Genomic DNA, 26,211 nt, shown 5'->3' with positions numbered 1-26,211 from the left:
TGCTAAGCTAAGCTAATCACCTCCCAGCACCAGGTCCATTTTTAACATATAGATATGAAACTGGTATCAATCCTCTTCTATCTAATGAGAGAAGGCAAACAAGTTTTGTGTTGAACTTTGTTTTAAGACGGAGTTCAGTTTTGTTATAAGCCTACAGAACAACTTTGTTGCACTATGTCAAGTTATTTTAGAGTCTGTCCTCCTAACAGGAAAACACAGATTTTTCTCTCCAAGGTGCATTTCCCTCCAATGACGGAGAGCCAGTTTGGCACAATGCACCATTGTGTACGAGCCCTCTGCTGATCCTCGGTATGTACGGTTTGACATTTGTGGCATTCCTGCAGAGTTCTGCCCCGATTATCCTTATCAATGAGAGACAGACTGATGGAGGAAGATAAGGCTCTTACCAGCTTTTGAGCCAGGCACAGGGCCTTTATGAGGACAAATGTACCCACAATTCAGACATCCCTGTGGAGCCTATTAGAAGGTCAGAGATTCTGTAAGATAAATGGATCTGGAGACCGAATGGCAGCATATTGTCTTGGGTATGAATAGTTTCCTGCTCAAGGAATGCTGATGAAAACATCTTGTTGGCACTGTTGGACAGTATTGTATAATGTTCTTACACAACTGTGTTCATAACCAGATACATATAAATACATACTTACATATAAAGTGTGGTCAACTTTTTTCTGCCTTTTAAACAACAATGTGGAATTTGGAGCTTTGAGTGTTACTTGCCGTTTGCTATCACTCATCATCTCAGGCTTTTCTTGCTTTTCTATTTCACGGAATGAAACCTGCATTAACAGTTTTGGTCTACTGGGGGCAGTGTAAATAAGAAGTGACGCCAACAAAGAAGTGCACAAACTGCAGTCCCTCGATTAGCCACTTGAGGCTGGCTCCAAAAGTGAGTCAATCCTCATACACTCTCATGTTACAATGTCCAACTTTACAGCAGAAATAAACATGTTTACACCCTGGTACAAAAAATGGTTTTGATTTCTGTAGCTAATCATGACAACTGTATGGGGGGATACATTTTTTCAAATTTTATTAAAGCTTAAAGTTATTCATAATTGGAGGCTGGCAACTTTGAACAACAGGCAGGTGCCCTCACATTTTGTTAGCTGCTAGCTGTCTGCTTGTCGTTACTTCAGCTAATTCAGTCACTGAATGTGACCTCTCAGCTATGTTTGTGGTGTTGGTACCTTATGGAGAATCTTTCATGTAAATATCAGACAGATAATTTAACTTGTTTACATATTTGTTAGCTTGTAACTGGCAGTGGCTGACACAGTGTGTGTGGTTGTGCTAATGCAAACTCTGGTTCTGTGTGCTGATGAAGGTTTGGTTTTATTTTGCCCCGTGCCCCATCTTCACAAGTTGATCGGATTGGTACTTCAGGTTTGTGATGTGTGTTACCCTGACTGTCTGAATCTGTTTTTATTCAGTCATTGGTTCACTGCAGTTCCATGGTGGAAACACTCAGTCATGGCATTGACTGCTTATTTCACTATGATATGTCTTGTATTACATAACAAAACAACATATGGAACTGTTAACAAGGTTAAACACTTGATTGTCATCAGTGGGGTCTTCAATGTTTGAGGGATGCTGCAGCTCCCTATAAACAGCACATAACTCACACATACATCAAACACAGTTATGCACTGTCACTGTCAATATTAATTTGTCAGTGGACTTATATCATTTAAAATTGCACCTGGTGAAACATGTTTCTAGACATAAGTGACAATATCCTCAGTAAAGGCAGAAGCAAGACACTGACGCAATCTGTTCTAAAGACGTTTGATTTAAATAATTTGACACTTTTCACAGGTTTATATGACTTGACTGTAAGAATAGATGTTTTTTCCAGCACATCTGCCTCTATCACACTTAATTTACTATTCAAGTGTTATTAGTGGGCTCATGATTCCACATGGATCCATTCTCCCCTCATGGCGTAATCTATAACCCTGTCAGTGCCTGTTATCAGCCTTTATTGCACCACTGATAACCCATTCAAAGGGTGCATTAGCATATCGCCCATGAAGGGATGTCTATAGGGCCCGAGCGATCTGGATCATAAAGCATAAATGTCCTGCTGTAGTGTAATCCACGACCCGTGGGGCACCCTGCCTCTGCAGAAAGAGTCAGAGTGAAGACACAGAAAAACAAAGTTAATGGGTGACAAACCTCGGTAATGCTCTGCTGCTATAGGGCACTGCCTCCATTAACCATAGCCCGGTGAAAGCCATCCTACCGGGGAGAATGTCTGCATCTGGCCTCTCTGTGGTAATGAGGTAACACAAAGATGTCGTCTAGCAGGTGGGTTTATGTATGCATGCATACAGAAAACAGTTTTTCTGTCAACAGCTAAGCTCGCTGCAGTGAGCAGATGTTAACAGATAAAAACAGGATAAGAATAGATGAGACACATAGAGAAATTATACAAAGGCAACTACTGTGAAGATATTGACACAGTTCAGGTTTTTGTTTAGTTAGTAAAATATACAGTGTCAACAATGACACTATGAAGACTCAGACCTACTTCTATTATGGTCCCTTATGTAAAGACAGCACTGATGCTGAAGTCCAGATGAGTGACACCAGTAGCTACCTATATCATCAGTATAGTCATTTCTAGCCCAAATGTAAAAAGGTGACTGTATCAGTAGTTTCCTAAAAGCTATATTTTGACGATTTAAAAATTTTGAATGTTAGTTATTTTTCTAAAGTTGTGATTAAACCTTGACAAGTTTCACCAACTCTACAAAAATGCTCCTTGAGATGCTAAGGATTCCTCTGTCCAAGACGGTGAGCACATTTAGAGATAAAACCCAGTAAGACTTAACTTTTCAGAAATGCATTAGGACCTAGAACTTGAGCTGTGATATTTTACTCCAAAGCATGAACGTACAAGCATGAAAAACGTGGTTATTCAGCTTCCTGTATCCTGCACGTGTGTTTTTGACTCCTGCTTGAGCGAGTTAAAATGGTTTTAGGTTGTTGGTGAAAATTTGGGCTACTTTTGTACCATTAAGGGGTAGGAAAGGTTACAGCTATATTCAGTGAACCGGCCCGTCTTCTCCTCTAAGTACTGTAATTGAGACTGAGTTGAGTAGACTCGGTTCAACCTCCAGTGACAGCTGACAAACCTGTGGCAGTTTTAGTTTATCACAACTATGCTGAAAACCTATTCAAATCATCATGTGGTCATAGTTCTGTAATAAAAGCTTACCTCTGTTCATTTGAGTGAATAGTCACTTGTGTAATACTATTCAGAAGACTTGGTAGATAGAAATTTTCGTTGTTGTAACCTGTTTTACCTAATTCCAGGACCATGGTGATCATGTAAACACACTCACTTCATATGAATAATGAATTGTAAGTAGTAGGATCTGTGGCATCAGTCAGTAGGGATGGTTTGCAGCACTGCGTCTTGCTGTGAGATGATAAGACAGGTAGATTTTAAATCAGTGTCTCGTCTGGTGCAGCGTTGACCTGCTCGTGCACACTGTCAGGCAGGATGTCGTTCTCTTTTAACTTTGGGTGTTTGCTAGAAAAAGCACATTACACAAATCAGCCCATGTATTCATCAGGAACTTGAGTTTCACATGAACCGTTGAGTCTGGTTTGGTTCTGGAGCCTCAGTAAACAGCTCCATCCAGTATAAATAGCAGAGCCTTTGGTCTGTTGCCACTGCGGCTGAGTGCAGCAGCAGGGAGGAACAGCTGTAGTCGCTCTGTCGCCGAGACCGGATCACTCCTCAGCCATCCTTCCAGTCGTGTCCGTGCCGTCTAACATAAGCAACACTTGAGGACCCAGACTCTGTTTGAGGGCCTGGCTGTAATTTCAACCCACAACCTGCAGCCCTTTAACTCCTGTGTGTGTTTTTACCTGCACAGACTTTTACTGTGCACCAGTGACACATATAGTCATTTTACTTTGCCTTATTAAAGCTGCACTCATCAACATATTTATATTAACATTTGATGAAATATTAAAGGTGTTTGTCATAGTAACAAACCCACAGAGAGTAACCCTCCACCTCTGCAGGTCCCCCCGCTCTGCAGAGTGTTTTAGTGTCTTTTAGTTCATTGTTTTGGTTTTACAGCCCAGAACTTTATTGATTTGGTTCAGTCTCTTATCAACCAACTGTTTCCAGCTGCTTTCAGTGATGAAACCACTCTGCGTCACCCGCCCAGCACCAAACAGCCCAAAGACAAAATTAGCAACTAGCTAAAATAAATGAATGACTTCAGCTTTAATTATGTTATTTTATTTGTAATTCTTTCAAAGTGCCTTTTTTGTGATGAAATGACTGTATTTCAACACATCATTCTACAATATATTCTCTTTTCAATGGTGTATTTGTATATGTAAAATGTAGAATTTATATTCTTTATATATGAACATACAACATGTAATTTTTCTTGATTTTAATCAATTTTATATAGATTTCATGAAGGATTAGACTATGGTACTAATCTGCATTGAAACATGAAAGTGTATAATAGTAAACTAGCAAATACTACAAGTGAAGTACTGTATAAAGACCATTTAAAAAGTGCAATATAGTCTGTAAATTCACCTTTTTTTACCTGCACTGTTTGACCCAGATACATTTTGAAGTGTGGAAATGGAGATTTTCAATGTTGAAATCTTAAATATAAATAAAGCAGGTGAATGGTGACATAATGATTATTAACAGTTCTCCACATCTCCGACACTTGACTGATCAAACCAGTAAAAATCTAAATAAGAGCGTGTTCCTGTGAGGCAACACTTGGTAGCATCCGCCGGTTTTCTTCCACTTATCTGGGGTGGGGTCGTGGTGGCAGCAGGCCCCAGACATCCCTATCTCTTTCCAGCTCCTCCTGTGGGATCCCGAGGTTTTCCTAGGCCAGATGTAATATATAATCCTTCCAGAGAGTTCTGGGTCTGCCCTGGGGTCCCCTCCCAGTTGGATGTGCCCGGAGAACCTCCAAAGGTAATTTACTGTACTTTTCCATCTTTCTGTTGGTAGCATGAAAGATGAAAAAGCGAAGTAAACGACCAGGATCTGAAACATGCACATTAATAGGTAGAACTGACTGCAGTCAAAGGGAATGTCCTGTGTTAATGTGTAATGCAGCCCGGTTTAAAGCAGGCCTCCAGGTGTCTGATGGGTCACTTGGCTCTGATCCCAGAACAGTTTATAAAGGAAGGATTAGGCCCTGTTAATTGGATAGATGGTCCAAAAAGATTAGGTGCTCTGAGCAGCATTTCTTCACTCCTTCAGCCCGACACGGTCAGTGAATAATGGAGCCCTTGACTGTAAAAACAAGGCGCAGACCCAGTGTGTTAATGCGCTGACAGAGCTGTGGGCCCAGGAGGCGACAGAGCGGTGGAGATGTCTGACCTGAGCACAGTCAGGTCAGACAGGAAGATGATTCTTTTAAAACTGTAGATTAAAAAACATCCTCTGAGTGACAGATGTTGAGATGGTGATGTGGAGGAGAGCGGGATAAAGGGTTCCTGGTGTTTCCTGGGTACAGTTTCATAAATCATCAGCAGAGGAAGATCTTGTGCTTTTGAAAAGTTACAAATGTTTGACATAAGACTAAAAGCCTGTGACACTGATTGATTAAACTAGAATATACTTAAATTAATAAAATGTTATCTCACAAGACCTTCAGACATGCCTATCTGATGGTTTCTTTTCCACGCTGCAGGTCCTTCAAGCCAGACTTTGTCCTGATTCGCCAGCACGCCTACAGCATGATCCCCGGTGAGGACTTCAGGAACCTTGTGATCGGCCTGCATTTTGGTGGCGTCCCGAGCATCAACTCTCTCTTCTCCATCTACAACTTCTGCAGCAAACCCTGGGTGGTAAGCGATTTTTAACAGCTCTCTTTGCTCCACTTTAACCCACACAAAGGTGATGTGAGCCCCTTGGCGACTGCCTCCGGCTGATTTATTTGGGCCATTAAAGGCAGCTGCAACACCTGTCTCTGGAGCCAGCAGAGCAGGCAGCCGCCGCCATCACCTGTTATTACTCGCTCTGTAGTGAGAAGAGAAAACAAGATACGAGACTGCCGTGAAGAGGGTGTGAATTCTTCACTCTGCAGGGGGGCAGAATGGTGGTCTTGTCTCCTACTGTTTAAGACTACATCCACACTACTTGTTTAGGTTTAAAATACATCACTTTTACTACGTTTACTCCTGGCGTCCACGAGCCTTTAAAGTGAAGACCTTTTGAAACTCTGCTGGATCCGTTTTAGTTTGAAAACTCCAGGTTTGTGTTTTAGTCTGGACAGACAGAAACTGAGACCTTTGGAAACGATGAAGCAGACTCCCACAGTCGCTCACTGATTTATGAATTACAAGCATTACTGATCTTGTTGTCTTTACTAGCAGCTGTTGTGCTGTTAAATTCTGCATTTTAACACTACGGCTGCCTTTGTTGTTCCTCATTCATAGTATGTGGTACAGCTAACCAACTGCAGAGTGGACTGCTTCCTGGTTACACTGGTACATACATGCCCAGTTTACATGACACATGAATCAGCAGAATTTTTTTTTTTACCAATATTTGGGAAACATGTGGAAGGAACCAACATACAGTAGATTTTAACGACATTATCAGTCATATACCTAATAATTTCTGCTTTGCAAATATAAATGCAAGTTAAACTTTGACAAAACCAGCAGAGATTTTAGACACAAAGACACAAGATTCTTCTGCTGCATTGGAGAATTTTCTAGCAAGACTGGCTTGTTCATATTTTGACTGATTTATTTGCTTCATCACTAGTATCACTACTTCTTGTTTACTTCACAAATAAAAGAAATCTGTCTCGTACAATAATTTACATGTTGTATTGTGGTCTATATAAACTCTCATAACCTGAATCTTGATTGTCTTGCCAGCATCCAGTCAGCCTTGTATTTGTGGATCTATGTGGTTATTACTTTGGTATTGGTGATCGAATACATCAACAGTAAATGTCAGGGTGACTTGTCAGTGCTTCAAAATCAGTGCTTCTTTTCAGAGCTGCCATTTTACACAGACGTTGCACATAATAACAGAGGTGGACACATTTCTGCACCCAGAACACAATAGCTACAGTGTCAAGCTAACCTCACTCCTGTTACGTTGACCCACAGCTCAGCTAGATGCAACAATTCCAAAACCACTGACCACAGCAGGTGAGGCCAGAGACAGGAAGAGAGGAAAGTTACAGCACCTCGACATCAAATAACTTCTAAAATTTATTGCTCCTGAGGATCTGGAAATAGATTTTTCCTTCACTCAGACCTCCTCAGCTGGTCTGACTGCACTGGGTCACATTTTATAAGCATCTGAGTGGGCCAGAAAAATAATGTCCATCCAGTCAAAACAGCACATGCCAGCCCAGTCCCAGATGTTGACTTCCAGTGTGTCTGTGGTTGTGAATGTGCCGTGAACACAGGTGTATTCTGTGTAACCTCTCCTGTCCTCCGCTGCTTAATGACGTCTGACTGTCTTGTTTTTTTCTGCCTGCAGTTTTCTCAGATGATTAAGCTCTACCACTCCCTCGGTGCTGAGAAATTCCCCCTGAATGAACAAACCTTCTACCCCAACCACACACAGATGGTGAGTTCCTCTTCATTTAAACAGTCCTGAGAACAAAATAACACACTCTCACAGACACACACAAAAATCACCACAGAATTCCTGAGGCCCGTTTTTCATTAAATCTTTATTATAAAAATATAAAACACAGAAATTAAGTCAAACATTTCTATAATCCCTACAGGGAAACACCCTCCCCACCCCCACTTCAGGAATCAGTGTTTACACACAAACTGTACACAGCTTCCATGATTGGAGTTTTTTTTTTTTTTTTTTTTTTAAGGATCAAACTTGACCAAGTGTTTCTGTGTTAAGGAGACAGTATATTTACACAAACATGAACCACAGAAAAACTGACACAGAAATGCCACAGTGGGAGAAACAGCCTGAATAAGGAGCTGAATGATGTGAAGTGTTTTCCCTTAAAAGTCAACTGTTTCATTTTCTTAAGACCTAATTAATCATTAATCATAGCTGTATCATAGCTGAAAAAGAGACTGACAGGCTGAAGACCAATAAGAAGTTCACTCAAAAAAGCAAAAATCAGTGTGAGCCAAAGAAAGTTAAATATTAAAAAAATATTATTTGTCAAAGCTCTACTTGTACTTGACTCACAAAATGAAAGCGGGTAGATCATTTAACTGTCATTTACAATACCATTTAGAAGTGAAATGTGAAAGTGTGTCCAAACATTTGACTGGTACTGTATATTAACTAACAGACCATTATTGTTTTTTTATTTAGTATCAGATACTACCCAATCGCTATCTTCTTCCTCTAATATGATCTGACTTTGACAAGGAAAGATGAATGGGATTTTTTTGTCATTTTAAAATGGCTGTGAATAAATAACTCTTAAATAAATAGTTTGACATTTCTGCTTATTCACTTTCATGCTGAGAGTCATGACGAGAAGATGGACAACACCCACATATCTGTGTTAGATGCGGAGCTAAAGTGAGCAGCCAGATAGCTTAGTTTAGCATAGACTGGGGTCAACAGCTAGCTTGGCTTTGTTCAAGGGGTAAAAAATTGCCCCCTAGCACCTTTAAAGCTCACGAATGAACACATTACATCTTGTTTGTTTAATCCTTAGGCCACCAGCTTGCTGTCTATACTGCTGTAAGCTAAGCTAACTGGCTGTAGCTTCATGTTACCTGTACGCATATGAGTGTGATCTTCTCAACTAACTCTCAGCAGGAAAGCAAATGAGAATATTTATCAAAATGTCAAACTACACTTTTGAAAAAGACCAACAGTGTGAGTGATGAAGGGGCTGTTACTGCCTCTGAGGCGAATCTGTGTCTGTTAATGGAATGGACTGAAGGTACGGCACAGGGAGAACATAAGGAAACCCCCCGGGTGGGTGCAGGTGAAGAAGAATGAATTTAGTGACAATAATGTTACTTTTCATATAATGTCCATTTCAAATAGTTAAATACAAAAAGACTGAATATACACTTACAAAATAAATCATTTTCTGAAACCTCTGCTTATGCTGTACTTTCATTGGATTGGTGAAGAGTACCAGTCAGGGGAACTATAATCCAGCAAAAAAAAAAAAGTACCATAATATATAACTTGCAGATGCTGGTCCTTCATTCTGGACGATTGCACAGGCCGCAATAGTTGTCACAACGTAGTTTTGGCCTGTCAGTATATATATTTTTGCAGATATACCACATGGTTAATGTGTAACCCATTAAACATATAAATAAATGTATTACAGAGGTTTCAGCTGAGTTGATAATTCATTTCTATAGCTTACATATATATACAGCAAAAGATAAAATATCACCATCTCTGCAGGAAGTGATCTCTTCCCTGTCTTACCACTGTAACAGACAGATGCTGATATTCATCAGTGTTCAACAGAGAGTGCTGTTTGTGATGTAACTGCAAAATAAGTTACACCACAAACACTCAGGGAAGCAGACACTACCATCCGTAAAGACACGTTACAGTAAAAACCGAACATAATCGATATACTTCACTGTGAAACAATACCATTTTCAAAAATTCTTTTGAAGCCAAAATAAGAGGTATAATTTTCAGGGATCATGCCTTGCAGATTGGCCCTTAATCTGTATTCTCAATAAGATTCTTGACTCTTATTGCAGTTGTGCAGAACTGCAATAGTCTTGCTGTATCTCAGGTGCAGTTTAGGAACAACAATATAACAGCTTTATAATTCAGATTTAGATAGTGATCACTGCCGGTTGTACTTTTCTTCATTGATTGAAATTCATCTGATACTTCATGACTTTTAGTTTTGAGAGTCCTTGCTTTTTATAGGGACAATAGAAAAAAGATTAGGGCTAGTAGAAGCACTAACTGACACCAGTGATACTTGTGTCAGTATGTTGGAGATTAGTTCTTGAATTCTGTATATCCCAATTGAGGTTGATCAAGACTTACACTTGTTATTGGCCCGTTAACTGTCTGACAGTGTCGCCTTTTTAACACCGCTGAACCCTAAAGAGACAGTGCCCTGCAAGGACGGCGTTTGATTGTAATGTGGGAAAAACATCAAAGAGTTCAAGTGGGCGATTTGTACAACAACAAAAAAAGGTATTGTTTTCTGTCAGAAGTGCTACGAGACAGGCACTGTAATGGATTTGTTCTTTTCTCTTTTTTTGGCCCTTTAAGGGGGCAGTCACCCAGGCCAGTGAGTTTTAAGAGTCCTGAAATACTTTAAAGGTGATCAAGGAAGGGACGGAGTCAGGGAGGCAGCAATGGGTTTCTGGCAAGGGGCGTGCAGGTTCAAGGGTCGGTGGCATTGATGATGGTTTTGTCACGGGCGGTCATGCCCCGGTACCAGCTGCAGTAGCCCTCCTTCTGCTGGATGCAGGCGTACTGCCGGGATTGGTAGCCGGAATTGCCGAAGTGGGACAGCATGTCCGTCCATAGGCACTCGTTCTTTGAGGTCACAAAGCAAGGCAGGTAGCGGCAGGCCTTAATCTACAATCAGAGACAGAGGCAAAACCATGAAGCAGGAAACCAAACAGTTTACCAGCAACATCTAGTGTCTTTTTGTTTTTTAGCTATAAAGTTGTGTATCTCCTTTACCTTCTTAGTGTAATACACTCATATATTTTGAAACACAGTCACACCTCTTCTAGGCTCCTGTTGTTTTCTTTTCTTGGCGTGTTTCTCTAATATGATCACTTCATGAACTTCGTACCTTCGTTTAATTTATTCACACCTTAAATCTGTGTTAACTTTAAAATACTAATTTGGCATTTTGGGTGGAAAACCTTATTTGTTTTCTTTGTGGGAGTTAAAAAGTAGATTCACACCAGTCTCATGTCTGTGGGCTAACTATGAAGCTAGAGTCAGCAGGCAGTTAGCTTAGCTAGCATAGAGCTTGGAAATGGGGAAACAGCTAGCCTGCCTCTGACCAGAGTTTAAAGGGGAAAAATGTAATATTTAAGTAATATTTAACAAGTTAACATATTAATTAGTGAGCTGGTGTGTTTTTTTTTTTTTTTTAAGCTTTGGACAGAGCTTCTTTAGCTGTTTCTTCATTTGTACAGTCTTTACGCTAAAGTAAGTCTAATGGCTTTAGCTTCAGATTATGCATACAGACACAGAGTGGTATCGATTGCCTCACCCCAATCTTACCAAAAAACAAAGTGTTTTTCCCAAAGTTAAGGACATTCATTTAATGTTCCTGAACCACATGTTGAAGCTAACCGTGAGTAAACAGTGACTCTACCGTCTGGCAGTCTGTGCAAAGGTCAGAGGAGAATTACCTCAATGAGACATTATCAAATGAAAAATAATGATGTGTCAAAAGAGTTTGGATCATTGAGGGAAGGAAGTGAGTCTACTGTATGATTTGGTTGAAACAGTAAATGGCAAACATGCATTTAAAACATGAAATCTGAAAGCTCAGCTTTGCTTTTCAGCTTTGGCTCTCCATCATTTCCTGCAGCAGATAAATAGCTAAGGTGGAAAAAGAAAGTTTTTGAAATAACTAAGAGCAAAACCAGCGAGTGCTTACTCAGCTGTGAAATGTTAAACGAACATTAGCCGGCTGCCTGACACTGACGCTTGTGTAGTTTCTTAATGATTCAATTAGATTTCACTGAGCCTCATTCGTGCGTCACTAATCCAGGTGCTCACACAAAAAGCAGCGTCACGGATGAATATGCAGCATGAACCGACAGGAAGATCCACATAACTACTCACAGAGGTGCTGAACGGAAACGATGTGTTTAGTGACAGCAGAGTGGAGTCACCAGCTGCAGAGAGCTGCACTTATCTTGATATGAATGCAACAGCAGTTTCAATTAGAAAGTTAGAGGGCACACTTTCCATTTAGGATGTTTTTGTTATCCAGACCTGGAGAGCCCGTCCTCCACGGTTCAGGGATGTTTGACATCACTTCCTAAATTGAGTGGTTTTAATGATCTGTGGAGAATAATTTTCTAACCGGTGTGAAACACTTCCTGCTTTCCACTGCAGTAAATCATCGTCTGTGTAGGAATGCGGAAGACGACTGAGTGCGTTTAGTAAGTATGATGATGTTTATGCCTGCCTGTGGATACGGACTCTCACACTGACGTCTCAGTTTATTGATGGCCTTCTCTGGATGCCTCTGGGCTGCTGCCATATGCACACTGAACATAGTTTACAGGCGCTGGCTCGAACTGGGAACAAACAGGTCTCACTGCTAATCCACTTATACTGATAGGGGCCAATGGTGTAAGCAGATGTCCAGGACACTGCTGTACAGTAGGACTGTACCAGGCGGGTCAGCAGCTGCACAGCGGCAGGCTACATGAACTGGGAATGAAGACTTGAGCTGATTCCAGAGCTGTTACTTAATAACTCCCAGTGCTCGTGGTAAGACTTGTTTTCTCGCTGTGTCTGTGTCTGGGGGACATTATGATGGATAATAGTGGAAATTAGGCTCTTAAGATGAGCTCATCATTCAAACTCAATAATATTGTACAACAGTGAAGTTGTTTTTAGTAAAAGTGAATGACTTTTGCTCCCAGTCTCTATTTGTTGGTTTCCAGTAGTTAAACAGAAGCATTAATGAGCCTGCATAGTTTTGACCCTTCACGTGCAGAGGCACCATGATGTTAAAGTATTTTCCTTCCTCCTCTAATCAGTGATAAGCACTCTTTATCTAAACAATTTCATGTTTACTTTGAGCTGTAAATGAGGAGCAGTAATCTCTAGCTCCTCCTTGTCTTGATCCCTCTCCTGCCTCCTCCTCCCTCATCTGTCCTGTCCTTGCTGGGCAGAGGTTGCTGGTTTCCACTCACCCTGCAGTTGCAGCCCAGCTGGTAGCGATGGTTGATGCCTTTCTTCTGGGCCAGTGAGAGGCGGTCCCACTGCTCGTTGAAGTTGCACAGCCCAGTGTAGACCTTGTCATTGTACACTCGACCTGAGGAAGCAAAGGAGGGAAGGGATCGTTTGAAAAGATGAATGTATGAACTTTAGTACATTTGCCTTTGAAAAACATTTTTCAAGTGCCACTTGAAAAGTTTGCCTCAGTCTGCTATTGCAGGACTCCATATCTCACGCTGGTGTTGTATAAAAAGATCAGGGGATCAACAGAGTGAGTGGGATTCAACCTCTGGGGACCGCAAACATCTGTCCAGCTAATAGCATGAGGACCCAAACCAAACAACGAGACCATGGTCGCACTCATGCTATTTGATTATTAGTCTAATTTAATCTTCTGTATGTAACATAGGATAATGTAAACATACCGCTCAAGCAATTCAGCTTGTTTATCTATGGTAAAATAATCTCATACAGTAAGCTCATATTATAGCAACCTCCCTATTTCTGAATACCTAAAGGTCAGCAGATGTCTATTTTTAGCGCCGGACCGTGTGCAGCTTACGACTCCTGAGACAGGTGCACCTCGACGGCCTGCGAGCGCTCAGGAACATCATGATTTGTCACCATATGTTTCCTTCACCGTGTTGTCACCACGCAGGAATTTGACAGCTCAGAAATATGTGCTTCTTCGACCCCCACCCCCAACCTCCCGCTCGGCCCGCATCTCCGCACTGGGATTACGGGAGTCACTTTCAGGCTTATTACATGGTGTTGAGTGTGTGACATGCTCCTAAAATACTAATCATGGCTAGAGCACTCAAAGCTTGATCAAAGCAGACTCAAGCAGCTCATTTCACAGGCCCTGGTGTGTTGAAATTGCTCTTAATGCGGTCCTGATCATATGCAGGACTTATTATAGACGCCCTGAGAGCAGCGAAAGACGTCGGTGATGTCACTGGCACCGGGGTTGCGCAAACATAGCCGTGGCTGCCTGGCAACGTCGGCTCTTTCGCCTGCTCTGTGTGGTGTAGCTGCAGTATTTACAGGTCGGGACTTAGCGACAGTGCCACAGGGTCCAAAGTAAACTGCACCTCTGTTGGAAATAGCAACTCATAAAATGCTTCTGCTGGAAAACACCAGTCGCTTCCTGCTAGCTGTTAATTACAAGCTGTGAGAGAGAGAAAACTGCTTTCTGCTGTTTGTGGCTGGAGAAGAAATGAGTGCGGGTTTTTTTCAAAAAGGCCCCTGCTTTGCCTCTTTGCACAGTGGCAAATGGTAGGTTGTAAATAGTGGGAAAGTTTGTGTCACGGGATGAGTGAGGAAGTCCTTAGAGAGGAGGGGGAGCAGGGGGAGAGAAGGTTAGGCCTACAACAATACGTAATGCTGCTAGCAAGACTCTGACAGGCCTCTGAGAGGGAACAAATGTACAGGATCTCTATGACAGATTCCGACTTCTAGTTCCTAATGGGTGAAGCTCCAAAACCACCGGGTCCTTCACTTCCCAGTAGGCAACGAAACCCTCCTCGCGTGGTACGTGTCCACATCTTTCAAACTCCAAACCATTATGTAAAGGGACTGCTGAAAAACAAAGACCGTCAGCTTACCTGTGATCAGGTACTGGTACTTGTTGATGTCAAACTTGACGCCACACGAACTCTCAGAAGCACTTGTGTAAATGTGCTGCACGTGCTGGACCTTGTCAAATCCTTTGTACATCTATAAGACATGAGAACCAAAAATTGAGTTAAGATCTGAAAGAAATAAAAGTGCCATGTTGTGCCCCCCCACCCTCACCCTGGCGCTCCCTTTACTCAACCTCACACATAAATAATGAGAAATGAAAACAGTACGCCGACTTTATCAGATGACATTCCTGAAGGAACGCCTCGTGGGAGAAAGAGTATTAGACTCTGCCCTTAACTAAATCATAGATAACATGATTACGCTGTGTAATGTGCTTCGACTTTGATGCTGTTTGGGCAAGGTCATTGCTAAACCATGGACTTCAGCTCCTTCTCGTCAACTCAGGTATGCAGAACCAGAAGTCAGTATTTGCCCTGAGAACTGTTGTGTTTTTTTTCAGTGTAATTTATTTGTCTGGGAACAACAGGAAATCCCTGTTTAGACGCGTTGCGCCCAGAAAAGCAGAACAAACTGTTACTTAAACCCAAAACTGTGGAGGTTTTGGAAAGCCAAAAGCATTTCGTCTCATAGGATTTGTTGAAATTCAGAGGGAATTATATTCTTTATCAGCCCCCACAAGAAAAACCACTGTATCCGGGATAAACCAGCAGACTGCAAAACAAACAAATAACCCAGGAGGTGCAAAGGTCACATCTAACTCCTGAGGATAATTCTAACAGTGATGATCAGTGTGCTTCACGAACAAGAAGCCACTTAATGCTTTTACTGCAAACTGGGATTGTATTGATGCGGTGCATGACTCTGTAGAAATGTTTACACTCAAAGCGCGGCGTTTGTTTGAGCGGTAATGCCTGTAAGCCTGCTAATCCTCCGGCGTGGCTCCTGTCTCAGCAGCAGGCCCGTGTCAGTTCTGTCAGAAATATGCAGCATTATGTAAGAATATAGAGGAAGTGAAGAATGGGCCCTCAGATCAAGTATCCTGAGCTGCTTGAAAGCTATCACGCCAGGGCTGAGGGGGACGGACAGACGTAAGAGTTTCTGCAGCATCCAGTGTTTGAGATTTTACGTGGCTGTGCTTTTACATAGGACGCCAAAGAGCAAAATAGGTTTGTTTCTAATTTAATGTTAATGTCAGTGAAATGGAGCTTGTGTTTACAATCAGTCAGGGATTGTGACGCCTGCAACACTACTGAACATGTACACACTGTTCAGAAATAATACCTACTATATAAGAAGTAATAATAAAAACCAAACCAAATAAAGTTAGCTAAGGAAACTGCAGCCTAAGCCAATTATTTCAATATGTCTGAGTTAAGAGTTCTGCTACTTGAGCTAACAAATCTTACTAAAAAGCTAACCAATCCAATTGAAGCATGTTGATTCCTCCAGTAATGGCAGTGTGTTTCTTTATTGAGTCCTGTCAGGTGATGATCACTTAAATTAGTGTGATTAATCAAAAACAAACAACATCCCATGTATTTCATTGGAATGTTGAGCACAGAGCATAAAGAAACATGGCATCCTAAAATGGCAGTGGGTGCTTGAAACAAAAAAAAAGATAAAACTAGTTCAACTTTGTGACTTGTGTGATCCACTTAATACAAACCCACTGCCTTCTCTTCATTCCTTTACTACATGAGGGCTGAAAGAACAGCTCCACATTTTGGAAGATACACTTCTTTGCTTTCTTGCTGTCAGTTAGATGAGAAAACTGATAACACTTCATGTCAGAGTGTGACATATGGAGCTAGAGCCAGGGGGGCAATTATCTTAGTTTAGTATAGAAACCTTCAGCAGGAAGGAAACATCTCACCTTGCACTGTCAGGTTAAAAAAATCTACCTATATCACCTCTAAACCACTAATTAGCAAGTAATATATTGCTTGTATAACCCTACTACCTCTTGCTTCATAATTAACTAAAAGAAATGAATGATCTTGATCTTCTCCTCTAACTCCCAGTAAGAAAGGGAGTAAATATGCTTTGTTCCTTTAAAGCTGAAAGAGGTTCAGGGTCTTTGTGTGAGGATTGACAATCTCACCTTCATTTGCTTGACTGTGTAGCGCATTGTTCCAAAAGGTCCATCTCTCAGGAGCTTCTTGCCCACCACTTTAGCACGAATCACTGTGAAGAGAAGAAACAGACGTGTCAACCACAGAACAAACTCTCACATAGCTTCAACATATAACCCTGAGCTTTCCTCTCCAAACCAGCAAATAACACACTGCCTCAGCCAGTAGTAGGTATTAGCAAACTCCCTGATAAATACCATTTCAGCACTAGGTTGGCACCACAATCCGTTAATCCGTTTATCTGATTTTCTGCATTGCAAACACTAAAACCCCTTTAGAGTTTTATTCGCAAATGTGAGGGAAAGAGTAAGAGGCCTCATTTGTAACATCAAAAATCAAGGCTTTTTGGATGGCTGCTCCTATCTACTCCAAACTGGAACAATCACAAGAAATGTTCATTTTTTCATGTTCAGTTTTTACAGCTTGGTTTTGATTTTGTAGGTCTAGTATTAGAGATCAGAGTTGGAAAAACATGACTTTTGATGATTAAAAAACACCAGAATTAAGTTGTTTTAAGGAACAAGGTGCAATGTGTGTCTCCTCTGTTTTAACAGGCTTCCATCTATATTGGAATCAGGGCTTGAAAAAGATCTTATCTGCGTGAAGGACCCTCATATAAACGCTGGCGAGGTGAAAATGCTTGGTGGTGACTTTGATTTGTTTGCTTTCACTCATAGTAGAGTAAGAGGGCTTATTGTGGAAAGCCGGCAGCGGGGAGTGTAGAAACGAGTGATAATTCAAGTCAGTGAATAGAGTCTAACCAGACATGAGGGCCCTGCATGAGCGGTCAAACTTCTGTGAAGTTCACCTGCTGCCCACAGCCAACCAGCCACAGACACAACTAACACTGGCTGTGTTTGTTATCTTCTCTGGGCTGTATTTGTCTTGGTGTCCTGCTTCCAGGCAAATGGAAAGGGGCATAAAAATAAAACTCAAACAGGAAGCAGTTACAGCATGACCACCCAAAAGTCAAGACCACGACTTTATTTTGGACATGAAGACCCTGATATTCTAAATATAACCCCCAAATACTTATTTTTAACTAGTATGAAGAGATTAAATAGATGTGGCCATCCAGCAGCTTCAAGAGAAATACAGTGTTCTCCATTTGTCAGGAATGGAAGTGCAAAGTGCTGGCAGCTCTTTGAGGCTGTACTGTGCTGAGGCCTGAGGCGGCTTTGAGCTAAATGCTAAATCAAGCATGCTAACATGCTCACAGTGAAAATGCTAACATGCAGAATGTTTCATGATCATCATTTAGTTAAGTGTGTTACCAAACGAATGTTAGCTAATTAGCGCTAAACACAAATTACAGGGAAACTTTAGTGACCATGGATATCTTTACGAAATTCAGTGGCAATGTATTCAATAGTAGTTAAGATAACTCAATTTGGACTGAATTGTGGACTGACTGGGAAACATCCATCCCCTGAGCTGCACAGTTAGCGTGGCTAAAAACCGTGGTGTTCTTGTTTTATCTGTATTAATCTGTCCAAATTCAATATCTATGAATCAACGTTAGCTTGTCACTTAACTTAGGTACTGCAAGGGAAAGGAACATCAAATCTACAAAATAGTTCAGGATAAAGCTTTGGATAAAAGTGTCTGCCAAATGAGTAAATGTAAATGTAAATAAGGCAACTTGGGCTTCATAAGACTATATTCAAACCATCTCCTGTTATTTTTCAGTCCTTTCAGCTTGAGTTTTTCAGTGAATGTCCCATGGTAAATGGTAAATGTTGCTCAATCATCCATTCAAAATGCAGCACTAGAGGACTTCAAAATGCACAAGAAATGACAGTGTTCCTCTTCAACAGAGCTTGTGCCAACATTGTGTGATCACTCACTGACACTAAGGCTACTGTAGGTCAGTTCTGTACTGACTCCCTCCCCTTTCTGACCTTTCACAATAACTTTCTGCGGAACATTCAATCCATTAATCTGTCATCACTGTTAATATAAGCCCAAGAGCGCTATTACCTGATCGACCTTTGCTAAATGTACCCAAATGCTGTTTGACAGACATTTGCCACTGCGATTACAGAGGAACTGGAGCACAATTACAAAGGAATGTGTGGATATAGCAGGATATTTAAAATACTCTGTTAAATACGCTTTACACGTTATTTTAAAGTATCACCCCCAAACCTAGTTTCCTACTCTACCCTGACTTGAAAGCCAGCCCTCAGGAGAAACAAATGTTCATGTTTGGAGGGCCACAGGTCAGCTGATTTAACTGAAGTACATCCAGATAGGACCCCTCTTGTTGGACGACGGCCACTAATTGGCCAGTGATGGTGCCATCACCCAGAGGAATGTGTGAAGGGCCTCAGCTGTTCCGGAGACAGAGGATTTGTGTCATTCCCCCACAGTGACCTCTTGACCTCCTCTTCATTCAGCAGTTATATTTACATACAACCGCATGGCTGCCTGCTCACGTCAAAAAGTCACATTACAAGTGTTTATTTAACCCAGTTTAATAATGTGATCTCAGATCACCCTGGTTTAACTGCAGACTATGGACACACTGTGTAGATAGTCTTGTTTCTTCAGTTTATTCTACAGTCTAAACTTCTCTTTGTACGTACAACTTCACCAATTCACCAGTTTCTACTTTTAGCTTTCATCATACTGACACCACAGGTTTTCCTACAGAGGTTATAATCTGATAAGACTTTGCAGCTTCTTTCTACACAAAATCACATATTAATACAGAAAACTTCATTAGTTTGACACTGCTGGAACTGTTTGGTGCTTCACAATACTGTTTAAAGTATGATGACATACAAACATTTATATTTACCACTGTAATAGTTAAATGTTTTTTGTTTGGTTTTTTTGTTTGTTTTTTGTTTTGTTTTGTTTTGTATTTTGGGTCCTGTTGGACTGTGCTGGAGGCATACCTAAGAGCAGTGACTGTTTTGTTGTGACATCACAAAGTTTCAGAAGTCCTGACGGCTGGTTTTAAGGCTGAGTTTCTGAATACAGGCTGTGTGCATTTCTCTGTGGACTGAGGCTTTCACAGTATTAATATAGAACCTGCTTTATAATCAAAAACACATGGAAATCTCATTTTATACAATATGGGACCTTTAATATGGGAATGGGTTATAGCAGGGCAAGTTCAGATACAATATATAGCAAAACTGAACTGTTGTTTTTATTTTTTTTGACATGGAGTCATTCTCTATGGTACGCTACATTCTCATACAAATCTATGCCCACTGATACAAGGCGTTATTTTTCCCCCTTTTCAACAAGTTACTAAACTAGGCTAACTAACCTCTATTTGCACAGTGAGAGCTAGGTGGCCTAGCTAATGGTGTTTGCATAGTCTGCTCAATTTAGTCTGCTCCATTTAGTCCATTTACTTTTAAGGTCATTGTTGCCTGTCACAATTTTAACCAAATAAGATATATAGATAGAGTCAAACTGAAATTAAAATTATTTTTTGAAAATAAATTAGAATTCTAACATTCTAATTCTTCAATTTTAATTTCAGGTCAACTAAGCCTTTTACATGATTAAAGGTCTAGGGTGAAAGTACCACGTGGGTCATGTGGCCAGCTGAGTTAAAATATCTGCCAGCTACTCTATACTGTAATGTAAGAGTTCCTCTCCCTCTTCCATTTAAACATGAGGAATTACAGGCTGGTGCCGTGACGCACAGGGATTCATCTTCTGCAGAGGATCTGACATACATTTTCAAGAGTAGGAGGCTTTTTTGTTATAAGAGAGGTAACCAGGGTCTAACAAAAAAGAAAAAAGAAGAAGTGAATCCATTTTTCACTCAGTATCTCTCGCCTTAAGCAGGGGATTACACAAGCATGAATGCGAATGCTTAATCTTAAGGTGAGCATGTAATTTAGTCAAACATTTATTTCAGCCTACGTACAATGTGGCAAACTGCAGGCATGACAAGAATAAGGTGACTCATTTTGTGTGTGTGTGTGTGTGTGTGTGTGTGTTTGTGTGTGAGGGAGAGAAAGAAAGCGAGGCGCAGGGCGGGTGACGGTGATTTTAGTATGCAGAAAGTGGTCCAAGTTTGAGGAGGCGAGTGGGAGGAAGAGGAATTCTCAGGACGACACACTACCACGCTCAAAAATAAACACAGAAACTGAATCCCTGCTGTAGAGCCTTGTGTCAGATAGAACACGCTTACAAAGTCCGACGTCCACTTAACGCTGGTGAAATGCAAAGGCAGCTAATGATGCATAAAGTGAGTTTTCATCTCTGCATCCGATACTGTTGTGGTCGCTTTGTGTCACAACAGGGAACGTTTACAGTGAACTACAACAGTGTTCATTTCACTGATTGATTTACATTGACCATAAGATTTGAACAAAACAGCCTTTAAATTTGGTCAAATTTAAAGTGACCGTGTAACAACCGATGAATATATTGAAGTGTAAAAGTACAAGTAGAAACAAGACATAAGGTGAGCAAACTGACTCAGTAATGTCAGTCACACAAATATCTAGCTAAAGTTTGCTAATGTGCGCTAAAAGTAGCCTCCATAAGTTAACGGTCATACCAGACCAAGTAAGGCTGTATCAGCAAAAATCTCGAGTTCACTCACCATTTCTGATGTGGTGATTACAAAAAACTGATAAGACTTATTTTTCCAGTTTTCAACAAGGCGACAAATTTACTCTCCACTCTGTTTCTGTTGGACTGAAGCATGGGAACCTTAAACCAACTAGTCATTTAAGTTCAAGTGTCATGCTAGCTGACCTCAAAAACGCCACTTGTCAAAGCCAAAATTGGTGCCTTTACTAGACTTTGGCCAAAGTATTTAAAATAAATTGCTTCACAACAAACCTTGTCTCCAAATTAGTGAGTGTCCATGAATGCACTCCAACAGAGTCCCAACCAACACCTGACACTCTGTCAGTTAGCCTGGCATTATCTGTGCTTCCTTTGTTCCTGCTTTTCACATCTCTTCCTCTTCATATCTTTGTAGTCCTCACTCACTCTCTTTGCTTTGTCTCCTGCTCACTGCCTGCCTAAATATCAATAATATTGACTAATATCGACTAGAACTTCCCGTCTGTTGTTGGATTGCTGCTTGGATTATTCAGTGTATTTGTCTCTATTAATGCTATTGTAAAAATCTGACTATGGTTTTGACACCTATAATGCCACCATAGATAAAGGTGATGTTCTGGTGTCAAATATATTCTCTTATTTTTATTTTTTTGTTGTCAGTCAAAAACACATTTAACTGAATGCGATTAAATCATTGGTTTGTGGTTTGTTAGTCATTGCATTTTCATGAGTGTGTGCTGGGCAGTTGTCCATCGCCCCTGTGCTGGCCCCCTGTTTAAAACAGTGAACTCCAGAGCGGCTCTGTGGTCATCAGAGAAGGGAGGGTCGGGCTGGAGATCTGATACGCCTGGCTCAGGGGATGAACATCCCAAGCTTGTACGGAATCCAGACCCTTTGACATCTCATTGTATTTTAACTCACTTTTAGGAAAACTACGGAAATCTGATCCAAGCTTACATAATACATCTGGTAACAGAAGTCCTGGCTTCGCTCAGGATGTCATCAGTCACCTGTTGACCTGCAGATTAGGAGGGGGAGAGCGCAGACAGAGGGAGTATTGATTCGACCACATAACTCATTAATAGGAGGAGGCGGATGTATTGGTACCAGGAGAGCGCCGTCACAAAGCTCCAGGCCATGCATCGCCCTAAACCTGCACTTATTTGACAGAGCTCCTCTATGTACAACAGAGTACCCACTGCAGGACGGGACCCGTTTCTCTCAATGGCCTGATCCTCAATCCCAAACCAAGTGTGAGCACATATCACACTAATCCTCAGCAACTGACCTGGTTCACAGTGCAAGCATGTAAAGGTTTGCTCCTGTCACCCTGAGCGCTTGGGAATGAGCGTCGTTCTGGAGCGATATTAAATCTCAGGGTCAAAGTTTACTGCTGGGCCTCTAATCTTGCCTTCGGAGAGCTTTGGAAAAACAGGCGCTGCTCATTTTCTCTTGTGAATGGGCTGCTTCAACCTAGATGCCTAATAGCAGCCAACTAGGACTCTGCACGAGATCGCAGCCAGGTCACTGCCTGGTGCTCAGGTATGTGGCAGGGACAACTGACAGGATGGGTCTAACCTGATCAGAATAGACTTTACTGTGGGGGAGTTCCCACAGAAATGACAATTAATCACCAAGTACTCAAATGGTAACCAAGAATATGACGCAAATGCATCCCAGATCTCTCCAAGTCAACTAGAAACCACATCTTAGAGCATCTTCATGTTCTTAAATAGTGAAATTTAAATTTGTTAAATAAAGAGGGACAGACTCCAGTACCCATTTTCCAACCCTTTAACCTAATTGTGATTCATCCGGTGTCATGCCTGCAGGTGATTATGGGTCAGCGCCAAGAAAATAGGGCAAAACACTTTGAACTTAACGACGGGTTTTAAATGGGAAGATTCAGGCCTGTCGCCTTTGATGTAGATGGTGAGAATTAAAGGGTTTCTCCCTCGCGGCTTTAGCTTTTCAACCCCATCCTTTTCTGTTCTCCACATCATCCTCGTGCTTTATCAGGGCATGGTTACACAAGCAGAAGTGCAGGCTTTGGTTTAAAGTAGAAAGAGACCTTAAATTAAAGAATGAATGAGAGTTTAAACAAATTTGCACCACCTGCCGTTTAACAGGTCAAGAATATCATCAGCCTGGGCACAAGGGGAAGTGTAACCCCTACGGCTGGATTATATCAAACCGTTTAGGCTTCCGATGTAGATCTGAAAGGTCTGGACTTTGTTAATGCCATTTTTTAAAAAGTACATGTGCATCCAGCTGCTGTTGTAGATGTGTTTCTAAGGTACAAGAGGGACCGCAAGCATTCAAAGCACACTTCAAGCTAAGCCGGGACCTTGGAAATGGGATTTATGGGGCTCACCACTGATCACTGCGCCCATTGAAGTCAGTCCCAGATTTTACACTGGCAGGTCTCAGCGGGTGCCAACACCATGAGCTATCTGAAGATCTGAAGGACTGTGAAAGGCATCGCATGAGTGTTTGTGCGAGCGGCATTTTCACTCAGTCCAACCGGGTCACTTGGCTGAAGACGCACTCACAGGCCTGGTGATCAGCAGTTACTAAGAGACACAGAGAGGCCAGTTTGGGTCCTTAAAGTCACAATCCCTGGGTCCTGTTTCAGGGCCTTCCTCCTATAGAGGTCTAAACCTGCACCTCCTCCTCTCTGAAGCTCTGCAAGGATTCAGTTCCTGCCCATGTCAAAACTAAAAGAAGCAACTTACACCATCAAAGGTGTGAGACTATGCCCTTGAAACAGGACGGTGCTAATTAAAAGGCATGTTGAAGGCATGTTGTGTCCTTTATGTGAAGTATTTCTTGTTGAGAGGTTTTAGGTCATGGAAGGGTTATGGGATAAGACTGTTCAGAAATATACAAATTATATTATCGTTATTAAGGGTTTCCAGTTTTTATGCTAAGCTAGGCTAAGCTAACTGACTGCTGGCTGTAGCTTCACATTTAGCGCTGAGATATTAGAGTGGTCGCAAGTTTTCTCATCAATCTATGGAATTAAATTTTAATTAAAAATATTTCTAGTAACGATTTTGTATTTAATATGAAAAATTCTTTCAAAGCATCTATCATCACTATCGGCCTCTAGTGGTGAAGAGTAGTAAATGCAACATCAATAAGAGTGGAATCTGTGTGTGTTTGTGTGTGTGTGTGTGTGTGTGTGTGTGTGTGTGTGTATGTAGGGGTGTTACTGAAGAAACTAGGACTTCCTTTGTGTCACGTTAGTTGACACTAGATGACAGGGCAAACACATGGGCTACACACGCCTGCAGTGTGTGTGTGAGTGTGTGAGTGTGTGTGTGTTCAGTTTAGACTGAGAGATTATTGTTTGATTATGTGTCCGGGCTTCAGAGAGCCGCATGATGGTTTCACATTTTTGGGTCAAATGTTACTGAAGCAAAATATCAGCTGCACAGAAAAACACTGTAAGCTGCTGCCTTTGCAAATGAGAGTGTGTGTGTGCACGTCTGTGTGTGTGTGTTCCTCTGCTGTTACCCCACACAAAGTCCCCCCTCTCTGCCCTCCTGTCCTTATTACTGCCCCAAACCCTGTGAAACTCACAACCCACGAAATCCCTCTCCCTGCTCACAGGGCAGATCAGATAATCTTCAGGTCTTTCCCAGTGTTGTCTAAAAACACAGGTCAGGTTGGGCTGACGTTCCAGCCTGAGCCAGATCCACAGCTCATATTATTCTGAGGAGTCAGAGAAAGCATAAGCAGGCAGTAAAACAAGCTATGTGAAGGCTGGGCATATCAGAGTTACAGCCGGTGGCTGTCTGACAGAGAAATACCAGACTGTGCAGAGAAATAAGCAGAGTTTAAAACATCTAAGCTTACTGTGGATCTTAGTATCAACTGGTGTCAATTCACACTACTTGTTGATTTCTGTAGCTTCAGGTGGTTGAAAGGGTTCTGCCTTATTAAAAGACATCACAAGCAAAAGCTCCACATTTTACCAGGCTGAGTTATTAATCGAGAGAGAGAGAGAAGATTCTCGATCAGAGGGCAGAGTGACTGTGGGAGTGACTAAAGGTGACATGCTTCACTGATCCCTGAGACCTCACTCTGCTCTACAGCCACACCGACACTCAGAGTTTCACATTTTATTCAAACAGACTCAATATGAAGTGAAGTGAAACAGAAAATAATATGCAGGTGATTCTCAGTTTGAGTCATTTTGAGAATAAAAAGCAGAGTTGATGTAACAGCCATCACTTTCACCGGCGTCAGCGAACTCTACATGAGTTTATTTCACAAGATCTTTACTTTAAATAAAGGAAAGAACCGTGTTTGAACACCAAAGAGAACCATAATACACCATAATAGCATTCTGACTTTTACACAAGCTGAAGTTCTGCTGTGAACAGCTGAACTGACATTTGTCATGTTTCCAACAGGCTCAACTCACAGAGAGATCTGGTTGTAAACGCGCTTTAACTGTCGATGGACTGATCTCAGGTCAGCCGTCTGTGACTGACAGGTACAGCACAGCGCTCTTATCTCAACACCTGGGTCCAGGGGTTAAAAAAACGTCACTCACCGATCTCGGCGTTGCAGAAAGCGTCCTGCGGGTGCGACAGAGCGCAGGAGCAGCCCTCCGTCAGCTGGTGGACCTGCAGGCTGCTGAAGATAAACAGCAGGCTGACGAGGTGCTGCTTCACTGACTGCATGTCTGCCAACTTCCCCACTGCTCTCTGCCGCTGCCGCTGCTGGATTTAAACTGTATGGAGTCCTGCTGGGTCCGCTCCGCTCACCGCGCACCGCCTGCTCTAACAGTAGTAGTAGTTGTTGTTGTTGTAGTAGTAGTAGTGGTGGTGGTGTCTGTGTATAATGTCCAAGCCTCTGCTCTGCCTCTCGTCGCTGCTGCCTCTCCCCTGGTCCCGGGCAGACGCACGGCCGTACATATAGCGCGCCGCAGTCCCGTTCACGCCCCTCTCCGCTCCTGCGGCGCGGGTGTGGGGCGGCCAATCAGCGTCCGGTGATGCCCCTCAGTAATCACCGACACGACTTACG

General features: G+C 41.9%; 2 protein-coding genes across 5 annotated transcripts in view; one reads left to right on the top strand and one right to left on the bottom strand.

Moving 5' to 3' along the window:
• The window catches only part of syn3 (synapsin III), a 113,356-nt gene that overhangs the window by 43,473 nt on the left and 43,672 nt on the right, over positions 1 to 26,211 (top strand). For all 4 annotated transcript variants that reach the window (XM_071501851.1, XM_071501849.1, XM_071501847.1 and 1 more), the window contains exons 5-6: positions 5,724 to 5,880; positions 7,538 to 7,627. In XM_071501851.1, coding sequence (XP_071357952.1) covers positions 5,724 to 5,880; positions 7,538 to 7,627 — 247 coding nt within the window. The remainder of the gene's footprint in view (positions 1 to 5,723; positions 5,881 to 7,537; positions 7,628 to 26,211) is intronic.
• On the bottom strand, positions 7,715 to 26,091 carry LOC139634991 (metalloproteinase inhibitor 3). Its single transcript, XM_071501852.1, has 5 exons — positions 25,739 to 26,091; positions 16,596 to 16,678; positions 14,515 to 14,626; positions 12,886 to 13,007; positions 7,715 to 10,567 (listed from the first exon to the last, which is right to left on the bottom strand). The coding sequence occupies exons 1-5, from the start codon at positions 25,866 to 25,868 to the stop codon at positions 10,370 to 10,372; spliced, it is 645 nt and encodes a 214-aa protein (XP_071357953.1). The 5' UTR covers positions 25,869 to 26,091; the 3' UTR covers positions 7,715 to 10,369.

This window comes from Trachinotus anak, unplaced genomic scaffold (genome assembly GCF_046630095.1).
Source record: "Trachinotus anak isolate AG129_WGS33_773 ecotype Australia unplaced genomic scaffold, CSIRO_AGI_Tana_v1 ptg000018l, whole genome shotgun sequence".
NCBI classification, from domain to species: Eukaryota; Metazoa; Chordata; class Actinopteri; order Carangiformes; family Carangidae; genus Trachinotus; species Trachinotus anak.
The sequence above is the reverse complement of the archived record's forward strand: the minus strand, read 5'-3'. Positions and strand labels throughout refer to the sequence as shown.